The sequence below is a fragment of the Procambarus clarkii genome, chromosome 93, assembly GCF_040958095.1.
Source record: "Procambarus clarkii isolate CNS0578487 chromosome 93, FALCON_Pclarkii_2.0, whole genome shotgun sequence".
NCBI classification, from domain to species: Eukaryota; Metazoa; Arthropoda; class Malacostraca; order Decapoda; family Cambaridae; genus Procambarus; species Procambarus clarkii.
Window position 1 is genome coordinate 12722957 of NC_091242.1, and position 12494 is coordinate 12735450.

The window sequence follows — 12494 nt, forward strand, 5'->3', positions numbered from 1 at the left end:
GGCGTTACCTGAACTGGTCCGAGGTAAAGGACCAACACAGTCTATTATGAGTCTGTGGAAAGGTTCCGCAGGCACCTGTATGGGAATCAGTGGTGCTCTGGGAATGGAGACGTTCGGTTTGCCTGCCATCTGACATGTATGACACTGTTTTACGTACTGTTTGACGTTGTTTACCATACCTGGCCAGTAGTAGTCTTGACGAATCCCATGGTAAGTCTTGTTGAAGCCGTAGTGGGAGAATGCTCCGTGGGCCAGGTGTAGAATAGTGGGCCGCAGGCTGGTGGGAATCACAAGTTGTTCGATGTTGGCCCAATCGTCCTCCTCCTTCAGTTTACTGGGTCTATATCTGCGGTAGAGCAAGTCGTTCTCTAGGAAGAACCCAGGAATACTGTCGGGTTGAGTCTCAGCCTGGAAAAACAATGGTGTTAAAGTAAGATCTTCCCTCTGCAACTTACGGAACTCCAACTTGGTCAGATGCGGGGGTAGTTTCTGAGGGTCTTGAGGGACAGCGGTAGCAGTAGAGTCAGCTGGCTGTGGACGTGCGGCTTGTGCACGGGTGGTCACGAGAACCGGAGGAGAAACTTCATCACTCTCTTGAACCTCTGCTGGAACATACTCGAGAATAGGATTTATGGGCACAGAGTTACACACCTGGGGTTTGTCCATGACGATCAGGTTGGTCGGTTGCAGGTCTTCTGCCAAGTCGTTGCCTAGGAGAAGTTGCACTCCAGGCATGGGAAAAGGCTTTTCCCTGACGGCGACTTGGACTTCCCCGTTCACGTAGGGACAATCCAGGTGGACTCTGGCGAGAGGGTATGGAGTGGTAGCAGTGAGGTCAGTGATGAAGACTGTTTCCCCGGTGTAGACTATGTTGGGCACAGCCGACTTCAAGATGATCGATTGTAGAGCCGCTGTGTCCCTCAAGATCTTCAATTTGAAACGTCCCTCCGGATTTGAACCGTTGGCAGAGACAGTTCCAGTATACAGGTGGTTACTGAAAAGAGAAAGATCATTAACATCAACACCAACATTCATCACAGGCTTACCGGACTTAGGAGGAGTTGGTTTGGGTCGTTGTTGGTCAGTGGTTCCCTTGTATTGAGACTTACCACACTTGTCTATGGTATGTCCATAGAGTCTACAATATTTGCAGTACAGTTGTGAACCAGCTTGATCGGGGCTCACCTTCTCGTAACTGTACCACGACTTCTTACTGGAGGATGGTTCAGGTGTCAGCCGGTGGATGAGGCTGTAAGTGTCAGCCGACTTAGCACACTTCAGGTAGTCGGTTTCTTCTTTATCTGCTAAGTAGAGGCGGACAGGAGGCGGCACACGTCTCAAGAATTCTTCAACAAGCATCAGGTTGACGAGTTCTGTAAAAGTAGAGACATGTGCTGCTTCCAGCCATTTCATGAAATACCTCCGTTTCGTGTTAGCAAACTCGAGGAAGGTAGTGGTACTTGCCTTCAGGTGGTCACGGAATTTCCTTCTATAACTTTCAGTAGAGAGGAGGTAGGCGTCCAACACTGCTTGTTTCAGAGTGTAGTAGTCATTCTCAGACGCCAAAGTACTGAGTGTGATTGCAGCTCTACCTGTAAGATGGACTCTGAGAAGTGTGGCCCATTGGTCGACAGGCCAACTGAGTTGATTAGCAAGGGTTTCAAAGGTGGTAAAGAACACATCAACTTCTGCTTCTACAAAGGATGGCATTAACTTACTTGCATGTGATATATTAAAACTGACGGGAAGATTGGCAGTAGCTTGCTGGCGTTGAGTGAAGTGTGAAGTTTCCAAGGCGATTTCACGTTGACGACACTCTAGAGCCAGAGTTGCTTGTTGCTTGTCATGTTCGCGTTGCATCTCCAACTCGCGTCGTTTGGTTTCAAGCTGTACTCGTTCCCGCTCCTGGAGTGTTTCAAGCTGTACTCGTTCCCGCTCCTGGAGTAGTGCAACCTCACGTTCCTGGAGGGCGAGTCCACGTTCGTGTTCTTCTCTTCGTATGGCAGCTGCTTCTCTTTGCTGCTCACGTTCAATCTTGGCCAGCTCTAGTTTAAGTTTCATCGTTGCCAAGTCAGTTTTCTCTGCAATATAGTAAGTTTCATGAGTTTCAGAGTCTATCTTACCTTGCTCTAAATAGTAATCCAGCAACAGGTTGTGTAGGTCATTTTTGTTGGCTTGGTAGGGAACTTCTAGTTGATACTCATGTGCAAGAGTTTGTAGTTCAGTCCTCTTGGCACGACTTAAAGTCCCTATTTCACCTGCTGGATTTGCACGGAAAGTTTGGAGACGAAACATGGTGAAATTAGCAAATAAAGGTACACGAATGTTCAATAATGAAATGTCAGAAACAGGACAACGTGGCAACTGGTACCTATCCTGTGTGATCTTTAACAATTAACGTTAAGTGAAAGATATTAAATGATTACATTAAATCAAGGGCGCAGGAAATCTTGTACCCGGTACTCATGTAAGAGAATAAGGGCAAGAAAATCCTACTAACAAATGAAACAAAGTTTCGAAAACAAATGAAACAGTTAAATGCTTCAAAAGTAAAATTGGTAGTCCAAGGATGTAGGCATACCTTGCCAAGTCTCTATAGGACATAAAGCAAGTTTTTCCTACTGAATTTAATATGATACTTACAGAATTACCGAACTTTTGTGCTCTGAAAAAATAAGCTAATTCCCTACCGTTGTATGTATCATCATCTCTGACTGACGTGTAGGGGTGCGAGGTGTCAACTGGTGACGAGAACTGCTGCTGAGGTCCCAATTCAGCAACTAAAGTTCGAGCTAGAGGAACTATGGCCCTCTTTGTCCTCCTACAGTCAGATTGCAGAAGATTGGGTACTCTTGACCCGGGGCAGACCACAGTACCAGGGTACCAATATGATGATCTGTCAGAATGAGAAATATTCAAGGGACATAGATGGTAAATACGAGTAATAACAAGGAGGGAGAGATGACCAATTAAGAGTATGACTGCGGCCTACAGTCACCACGTAATCCAAAGTTGTCTCACCTTCACTATATGTTACTCTCGTAATGCACAATACACCGCACCTTATAAAAAATGAAATTGAATGAAAAATAGTAAAGCTACGTTAACAGAGTTAAATACGCTTACCATAAATTACCACTTGGCACCAGTACCTGAGTGAGGCTCCCGGACAGGCCCCCATATAACTTGTGACGGTAACGCGTTGGTGTTCGGCTGTTTAAGGCTAGGGGTATGGCCTCGTCACATAGTTATAAAAAAAAATAGAAAAACTGGAACTTCGTCTGTGGTAAGGTAAGGAGAAGACACACAAAACACAAGTAAACTTTAACAATGAAATTTTAATTACGTTAAATAAATCAAAACATGAAAATAATGCACAAACAAATATGTATAATAAAATCAATGAATCAAAATAATAAGAATACTTAAATGACACAATGAAAGTTACGTTAAGGCAAAATAATAAGAAGTGCAACACAAAAGTTAAGTGGGAGGTGCTGGAATATTGGCTTAAAGCCACCACCTCTCTCAGTACACGCTAGAGTCTAGCTGGGAGGAGTGCTGGCTACGAAAGCACGGAACATTCTGAGGACTGATGTTGGGGCGACCCCAGACATCAGGTAGTATTGGGGGCGAGTGCAGGTGCAGCCAGACCGGCGACCAATCAGCGGAGCCGTAGCGATCAACGGGTAGTTTGGTGGTTGGAGTTCGAACAGGTGGCTGGATGCATACGTTTCTGCTCACCCTGGCAAGCCTTGCTGGTGTTGTTGGATATTTCTTCCATAGTCTTTTATATAATTGTGACGACGTAATTATGAAGGGAAGAGCAGGCTCAATCTCTTGAAGGAGATTATTGTCACAATGTATATATATGTATATCTATATATAATTATATATATTTATATATATGTATATATATATATGTATATATATATATATATATATATATATATATATATATATATATATATATATATATATATATATATATATTATATATTATATATTATATATATTATATATATTATATATATATATATATATATGTGTGTGTGTGTGTGTGTGTGTGTGTGTGTGTGTGTGTGTGTGTGTGTATGTATATATTTATATATTTATATATTTTGTAGCAGTTTTTCCTGTAGACATAATTTTGAATATGAAAAAATCACGAAAAATGAAGTGTATGTGTCCTCAAATTGTGAAAGCTAATATTGCCAATGAAACAAAAAGTCAATAAAAATGATATGACTAACCTTTAGCATGATTACTGGAAGGCCAATGGTCCTCAGGTCCCAAGGAAGGCCCGTGTAGACGCTCCAGTATTGACGCCCAAGGTGGAGGTGCTCCCGCAGGAGCCAGGAGCGGCGTGGGTGGTTGTTCAAGTGCTTCCTGCTGTTGTACTGGCCGAGCTGGTGAGGCTCCGGCAAGCGCCAGCAGAGTCACAAACGTCACCGGTGATAGACCACCTGAGAGCACGTACTATATTATAAATGATATTAAGAGTAGTCATGGAAAATTATTAATCTTATATGCCTTACCTTATTAATGTACCTTATTAATGTACAGATAGTTATGAAAATTTACCATTTATCGTAAGTTTGATGCTATTTATCATCTTGTAATTAGAAAAGAAATTCTATGTTAAACCAGTTATGCTCCATAAGACAGTTATGGGTTCTGGAGTTAAGTGAAGTTTACATCACGTGACGTTCTTCACTATAGAAATTTTTGAGAACTGGGTTCTGCTTCTCGCCAACACAAAAAAGGGGTGCAGAATGAGAGCAGTGAGGAGAGGAACGACGGTAGTGAGTTCGACTAAGTAATTCAATAAACCATCATCTCACACCCTCCTCCCACACCCTCACACCCTAATGTAGTTTTTTCGTCACCCGCCCCTCCAGTCTTCCCTACTCCTCGAGGAGTGGGGAAGACGGGTGCCCCACACTGCTGGATACTGTTGTGAATAATAGTTGTGGTCATATTAAAAAAGTAGCGGCCAATTATACAAAGCTGCAGAAATTCCCCTGACTGTTTTGTAGGTAAATTTTGTTTTAAGGATTAGTAATACAGTGTTCCAGTAACACATTGGGCTAATAATGTGATTGTAGCATGTTAGTAAGATAAAAGAGGACTTACACTACTGATATCTATTCAGGCTAGCCTCCGCGAACACCACCACGAGTTGTGTTTCATATATTGTAAAAAATACTGATTACAGAATCATCCTCGACAGAGATTATATCTCATGATAAAACTCACTTGACAACATCTGACCACTGAATTACGCCTTATGTTTCAGACTCAGGTGAACCCTGAGCCGCCAGCCTTACAACCTGATTCCATGCAGTGTACACCGGACCAATTAGCCGCTGTAATCAAGTAAATGTCAGGATTTTTATCTCAAATTTTAGCCTAATGTTGTAATATTTTTAGTTCCCTCTCTCATGGAAAATGTTATGGAACTTTCATGGTAATCATTATAAACAACAAAATATTCAATATTGTTACGACTTCCCGAGTCATCGGCTTTTACACTCTATTGAAAATAAAAATTTATGTTCGGATGGAAAAACATTACTGATGGGTCTGGTTCCGTGCTGGGACTTGCCTTTCAGTCGTTACCAACACAACGTGTACCTAAAATCATTACTCACAGACGTTCGTGACTCGAATGCATGATAATAGACACATCATAAAGATAGATGCTGACAGTATATATTTCTAAGCTAAATATTTTAATGGCGTTTTTGGAAAGCCAGGAGATTAACACTAGAACTAGAAAAGTAAATTGAGAAATTATGTGTAGTGAGTAAACAATAATATGTGGGAAATCGATATAATAAAACGCAGTATTGCCTAGACTCTGGCTGCTATGGGACATAAAACACTTTTTCTGAGGTTATGGTATATTTTAAATTTATCAAGCACTAGAATTTGCATAATAGTATTTACCAACAATTTTCATGTTGATGAGGAGTCCTCTCCCTAAATAGAACCTAAGTAGGTGAGTGTCAACACGATGTGACACAGAACCTCCTGATACAAAACTCCAGGACACATGATCTAGAACAAATTGTCACTTTTCAAAGACAAGAACACAATAACACAAGAACAAGGGTAAATGCGTAAGGCCTATTGGACCATACGAGGCATCACCTTTTTATAATAGGTGATACCCAACAAGAAGGGAAAGTAATAGGAATAAGAAGGGGATAATAATAGGAATAAGTAGAGGATCGTAAGAGGAAACATTGGAAAGAAAAGGAGAATGAATGAAAAAGAAAAGGATAGATAAATGGAAGGGTAAACTTATGTTAGGTCACGTTTGTTAGAAAGTTTAGATCATTTGAATATATACTGTGAAAGGGAAGAGTCAACAGCAACAAAGCCAGGACTCAAGTTCATGTTGGGTACGTTGTGTATTAGAGTCGATTCAACAAGACGGCGTCTGTGTAGAGTAGAGGCAGGAATGGTTATTTTGGAGGAAGACCAATCAATAGGATGATTACAATCCCTAACATGAGAGAGGAAAGCATTGTTTGTGTCTGCAGATTAAATACTTATTTTGTGTTCTTTAAGTCTTTCATTAAGTGAACGGCCAGTTTCACTATAGCATTGGAGAGGACAAGACGAACAAGAAATAGAGTAGACACCAGCAGCATTAGAAGCAGGAGGAGCAGTGTGAACTAGATTGCTACGAAGTGTGCTAATTTGTCGAAAGGCGAGCTTTATGTCATGAGGACGAAAGGTATTAGTAAAAGTTTTGAGTTCAGATAAGAAAGGAAGGCAGAGCACAGTGCTACTAGTGTTGGAAGCAGGTTTAGAATAAAAGAAATTTCGTTTAGCTTGAGAATAAGTACAGTTGATAAAATGCAAAGGGTTATCTTGAGATGATTTCGGGGCTTTTTAGTGTCCCCGCGGCCTGGTCCTCGACCAGGCCTCCACCCCCAGGAAGCAGCCCGTGACAGCTGACTAACTCCCAGGTACCTATTTACTGCTAGGTAACAGGGGCGTTCAGGGTGAAAGAAACTTTGCCCATTTGTTTCTGCCTCGTGCTGGAATCGAACCCGCGCCAAGGGTAACCAAGGCGAGAGAAAGATTTGTAGATAAAGGCAATTTCAGAATCAAGGCACTGAGGGTCGCTGATGCGTAAAGCGCGGAGGAAAAGAGAGACGAGGACATTTTTCTTAACAGAAGGAGGACGGTAGGAAAAGAAGTGAATGTACATGCCACTATGTATGGGTTTGCGGTAGACAGAGAAAGAGAACCCGGACACAGAGCAGTGAAAGTGAACGTCAAGAAAGGGAAGGAGGGAATTAGATTCCGATTCAACTTTGAAATGGATAGGAGTCAGATTGTTAAAAGAGGATAGAAAAGGCTGGAAAAGACTAAGGTCATGGGGCCATAAAGCAAAAAATGTCATCAACATAGCGAAGCCTGAGAGTGCCGGAAAATCCGACACCATTTAATAATATTAGATGCAATTGCAGATAATATTCCTGCCATTGTATACACAAGTTAACTCATAGAAAATGTAGCTTGTAGTGGAATTTTCCGTCTATAGAAAACGGGATATCATTGCCACATACTATTATAAATTCACCACCTATTGTGTTGGGAATTATTCTTAAATACATTAGTCTTTGGACTTTTTTCATCATAAAAACATCTCATTTGAAATAACTTAATTATTAGTATCAAAATAAAGTAAATGTGACCCTTCTATCAGTCACTGATATCTCTACAAAGTGAGGGAGGCGTCAGTGAGGAAGGAGTGGTCAGCCATTGTTGTTAAGACCAGAGGCGCAGGGAGCAAATTCGGCTCCTATCATTTCTCTTGGACGAAGTGCAATGGAGATCATATTAGTGCTCTACCATCATCAACACGCTATCAACAATAATCAAGGGAAGTGTTCTACCGAAACCCGTTTATCTAATCATTTTTGGCCATTAATGTTAGGTAGATATTGGGTGAACCGGTTTGAATGCGAACTCGCCTCATACAAAAGGTAATTAAGCCTTGGTCCTTATCTGAATCATTATACAGTGTTTTCTCTGATATACCTGCCATATATTAGGATTCTGGCTTTACAGCTAGTGCCCTTTGACAGGAACAAGAAGAGGAAGCAAGCTTGGTATATCAGTTATTGGGTGACGGAAGCTGCCTCAAACGAGGATAATTTGGTGTCTACATCCTAGTTATATCTGGTACACTAAGCCTGCTGTATAAGATAAGGAACCTCCTCATTGTATACTAATATATGTAGTTTAATACCGCAGTTTGATTGGCTGCATATATATAAATTCAATGTAACCCCCCCCCCTAATGTGTAAAGATCGATTTGTGAGATTATTGCAGAAATACAGCCCACTTAACAGCATACAAATTGCTATCGAAATATATAAATTAACGAATATATAAATTCATATAAATTAAATAAATATAAATCTCACAGGTCGGTTCCCACAGAGAGAGGGACGAGTATCAATAGAAGGAAGAAGAACAGTTACGAAGTATTCCATGTAGAAATTGGCAAGAACAGGGGAGAGAGGTGGAATCCATAGCAACTATATATATATATATATATATATATATATATATATATATATATATATATATATATATATATATATATATATATATATATATATATATATATATATATATATATATATATATATATATATATATATATATATTGTGACGGTGTTTCCCCCCCTTATATTTCTCCCACGCCTGCAGTAAGAGTCATGTCCACTTTTCCCAAGCGTTCTCTAGGTCGCAGGCATCAATTTGATATATGTGGGAGAGTGGAGTGTTCTCGGAGAGCCGAGAAATTTGTGAAACAATAATATTTTGGCCTGTGGTTTAGGCCCTTTAGGAAGCCAAGATGGCGCTGGCTCTCCTGATTCCCCGCCAAAACTGTGTAACGTCAGTGACACCGGATTGGTCACCGACAGCAATGTGGCACCGGGAGCCAATGAAAACCTCCCGTGGCGAAAGTGACGTCACGAAGGAAACGGGGTCCGGGCAGCGCGCCGCGTTGGCGCCATCAGTCAGACACAACACGTCAAGGAGGTTGGACGTTCGATGATTGGTCCTGTCAGTTTGACAGTTGTTTCCCGCTCCCGTGGATTTACGCGTCACCTGAAGTCTGCCAGTACTCTGTGAGGTCTTCCTTAGTTCATGTGTTAAACCAGAGAAGGAATCGACGGTTATTGAGCAACAAGTGCTCCAGGACAGGTACTGTGCCAGTAGAAGTGAAGTCTGTGCAGTGACGTAGGCGCCGTCTGAGGCAGTTCACCCAGTCGTGACGGCGTAGTGGCTGACCAGAGCCCCTGGGTAGCAGAGGAAGAAGAGGACTAGTTGGGAATCCGGACGACTGCAGCCGAGAAGTAGGCGGACAGCCGTAGTTGGGAGAAGTCGACGGCCAGGAGACCGACTCCAACCCTACAAGAAGTCGAGGAGGAGCACGGACCTGCTGGGAAGAAGGCACGGAGACGACGCGCTAACGGTGGGACATTGGTTGAGGTTCCTGGAGGACACGACAACGTGTGTGTGTAGGGGTGTTCCCGACACAAGGCAGGAGCCAGGACCAGGAGCTACAACTCAACTCTCATCGGAGGATAGGTGAAAGTAGGTGGTTCTAGTTTCCCTCCCCATTCCCTTAGTCAGCTATATTATTTGGCTATATTATTCAGCCTGAGGATTTTGTATGTCGTGAGCAAAGCTCACCAATGTCACAGTAAGGCACCAGTGTGCAGGACAGTACTATCAAGAGTACTCAAGATACCTAGATATATTATTATTGGTGTGTACAGGCACCCGGATTAAGTGATGAATTTACTGTGTGTTTGAATATCTTTCATGAGACTTCAATGTGAACATATAGTGAGAACTTATATATAATATTATGCCAGTATTTGGAAGTTAGGCTATGTGCCCAAAAACTATTTATTTACCATTTATTGATGTCCGATTTATCTATATTATATATGTCTATGTTCGTGCATTGATTAACCATTTTTGAGTGCAGTGATTTATTGTGTTATCGCCCACGAAAGGAAGTACTGAGAACACCAGTGTTAAATAATCCATAAGTTACCATTACATGAAGGGCAGTGAGTAAAACCATTACAGTAAATTATTGTCGCATTTGTTATAGAAAAGATTGCTTAGAGCCCAAGTACAGTGTACGAAATAATACGTGCTATTGTTGCAAATATCGAGTGTGCGAGCTTCTAGTGACTGTGAGAACTTAAAGAAACAGCGCGCGTGCCGCTAGAGAAACAAGCAATAAACTTTCGCGTGGAAAGGGGGCGATCAGCTGATCGTGACATTGACAAGAGGGGGGAAGTGTTGCCACCGTAGTGAGCGTTTAATATATGTGGGAACGACCGACTCCCACCTGGATCAGCTGATTATTAATTGATATGACCTTGTGACATCTTTGAATGAATTTTAAGTAAATTACAAAATACTTTTGTGTTTGATATCATCCCCTCCATTTATCTTGTGGCTATATTATACTTGAAAGCAAGAGTGATAAAAGTAAGTACCTGCCTGATATCCTGATCTATTGAGTGTGACCTTGCCAAGGATACCACAATTCAACCAGTCCACTGAAGTGTTACTGGACACCGAAAACACCAGTTGGCGACCTTGTGGTTAATAGTAAAGCCCTATTGTTGGGGCGGGCACATAACAGTTAAGATTACGAGTTGTGTTCCCACTCCTTCTCAATCAGAGGCCGGTTGGGATTGACTGGGATACTCTCCTGGCGTGCAGTGGCGCCGAGAGGATTAGAGTGAAGACCCGCAGGGCTACGGTGAGTGACATTGAGATAACTGTTGTTCACCACCAGAGAGTGGAACTATATAAATATATACCCTTTTACCCCAACATTGGCGACCTTGCCAGGGGAAGTTCTGATACGGTTGCTCACCGAGAATAACAATAACAACAACTATATACCTTAAACCCCAACATTGGCGACCTTGCCAGGATAACGATCGAAATAAAGGTTGCAGTGGTGGTACTTGGCAGTGGTATTAGAGATCAGGTGCAGGTTATCACTCATAGCACAAGATGGAGGATGATAAAGTAACAAGGTTTATTGACACTAGAGATGAACAGGTGCTGGAAGAGTGGACCAAGGCACAGTTACAGGCTATAGCAGATCATTTTGGAATAAAGCTGAGATCTGCCAGAGTGGGAGAAAGAAGATTAGAGATAATGGCACAGCTCAGGGCACGAGACGAAGCTTTGGGGGAGGAACGACCACAGACACCTGCCAGTGTGGGAGAACACCTGAGCATTGGTGGAAGCAGCAGGGGATCCAGCGGCAGCAGGCACAGCGTTAAGCTGGAAATAATGAAGTTACAGCTGGAAGCACAACTAAAGCGAGAAGAGCGAGAAGCAGAAGCACAGCTGAAGCGTGAAGAGCGAGAAGCAGAAGCACAGTTGAAGCGTGAGGAGCGAGAAGCGCAGCTGAAGCGTGAGGAGCGAGAAGCACAGCTACGCAGGGAAGAACAAGAGCGAGAAGCACAGCTATGCAGGGAAGAACAAGAGCGAGAAGCACAGCTATGCAGGGAAGAACACGAGCGAGAAGCTAGGATGAGACAGCAGGAGATAGAAGCCAACAAGGAGGTGGAGCTGAAGCGAGCTGAACTAGGACTAGGTGCCCCTGCTCCGCCGCAACAGGAAGACCGACGAGAGAGGGAACGAGATCTGCCGGTCTTTGTGCCAAATGAAGCCGAAAGTTTCTTCGACCACTTTGAAAGGGTTGCAGCTTTGAAGAGGTGGCCGGGGGCGGAGTGGGCGGAGCTGGTTCAAGGGAGGCTCACAGGTGAAGCTCGTGAAGCCTACACTATGCTCGACTTCCAGGAATGCACCAACTACGATGCGGTAAAACGAGCTGTGCTCCATTCCTTCAAGCTCACACCGGAATGTTACAGAAAGAGGTTCAGGGAATGTACCCGTTCACCAGGAAAGTCTTATGCGGAGACGGCAAGGGACATGGAAAGAAAGTTCCTTAAGTGGCTGGACTCTGAAGGAGCGAGGTCGGTTGAAGAGGTCAAGGAGCTAATGGTCATGGAAAAGTTTATGTCCGTGCTCTCTCCCGAGATCAGGGTGAGAGTGAAGGAGGTGGACATAAAGGACCTGACGGCCACAGCCGACCGAGCCGACATGTTAGAAGAAGCCCTACGCCCACGCCGAGAGGGACAGCACCGACCACCCGTATACGCCGGAAACAATAGGAATTATAGAAGGACGGATGGATGGAGGACAGGAGCGAGTTCTCCCAAGTCCCACCTCTCAAGTTGGGACACCCGAGGATCAAAAGGTGCTGTAGAGCCGATCAAGAAGAACCAAGCTGAGGGCTCAGGAGCTGTTACTGCAACGAAGGAGTCAACAAGTGGTGCGAGGAAGACACAGGTAGCGACGGCCTCTGGTGGCAGTGCTAAGACGAGCGGTGGCGGATGGTCTCCGA

General features: G+C 43.2%; 1 protein-coding gene across 1 annotated transcript in view; it reads right to left on the minus strand.

Moving 5' to 3' along the window:
- Positions 1-12494, minus strand: part of LOC123750485 (sphingomyelin phosphodiesterase-like) — a 179155-nt gene that overhangs the window by 123211 nt on the left and 43450 nt on the right. Inside the window, exon 3 of the mRNA XM_069319558.1 lies at positions 4254-4466. Coding sequence (XP_069175659.1) covers positions 4254-4466 — 213 coding nt within the window. The remainder of the gene's footprint in view (positions 1-4253; positions 4467-12494) is intronic.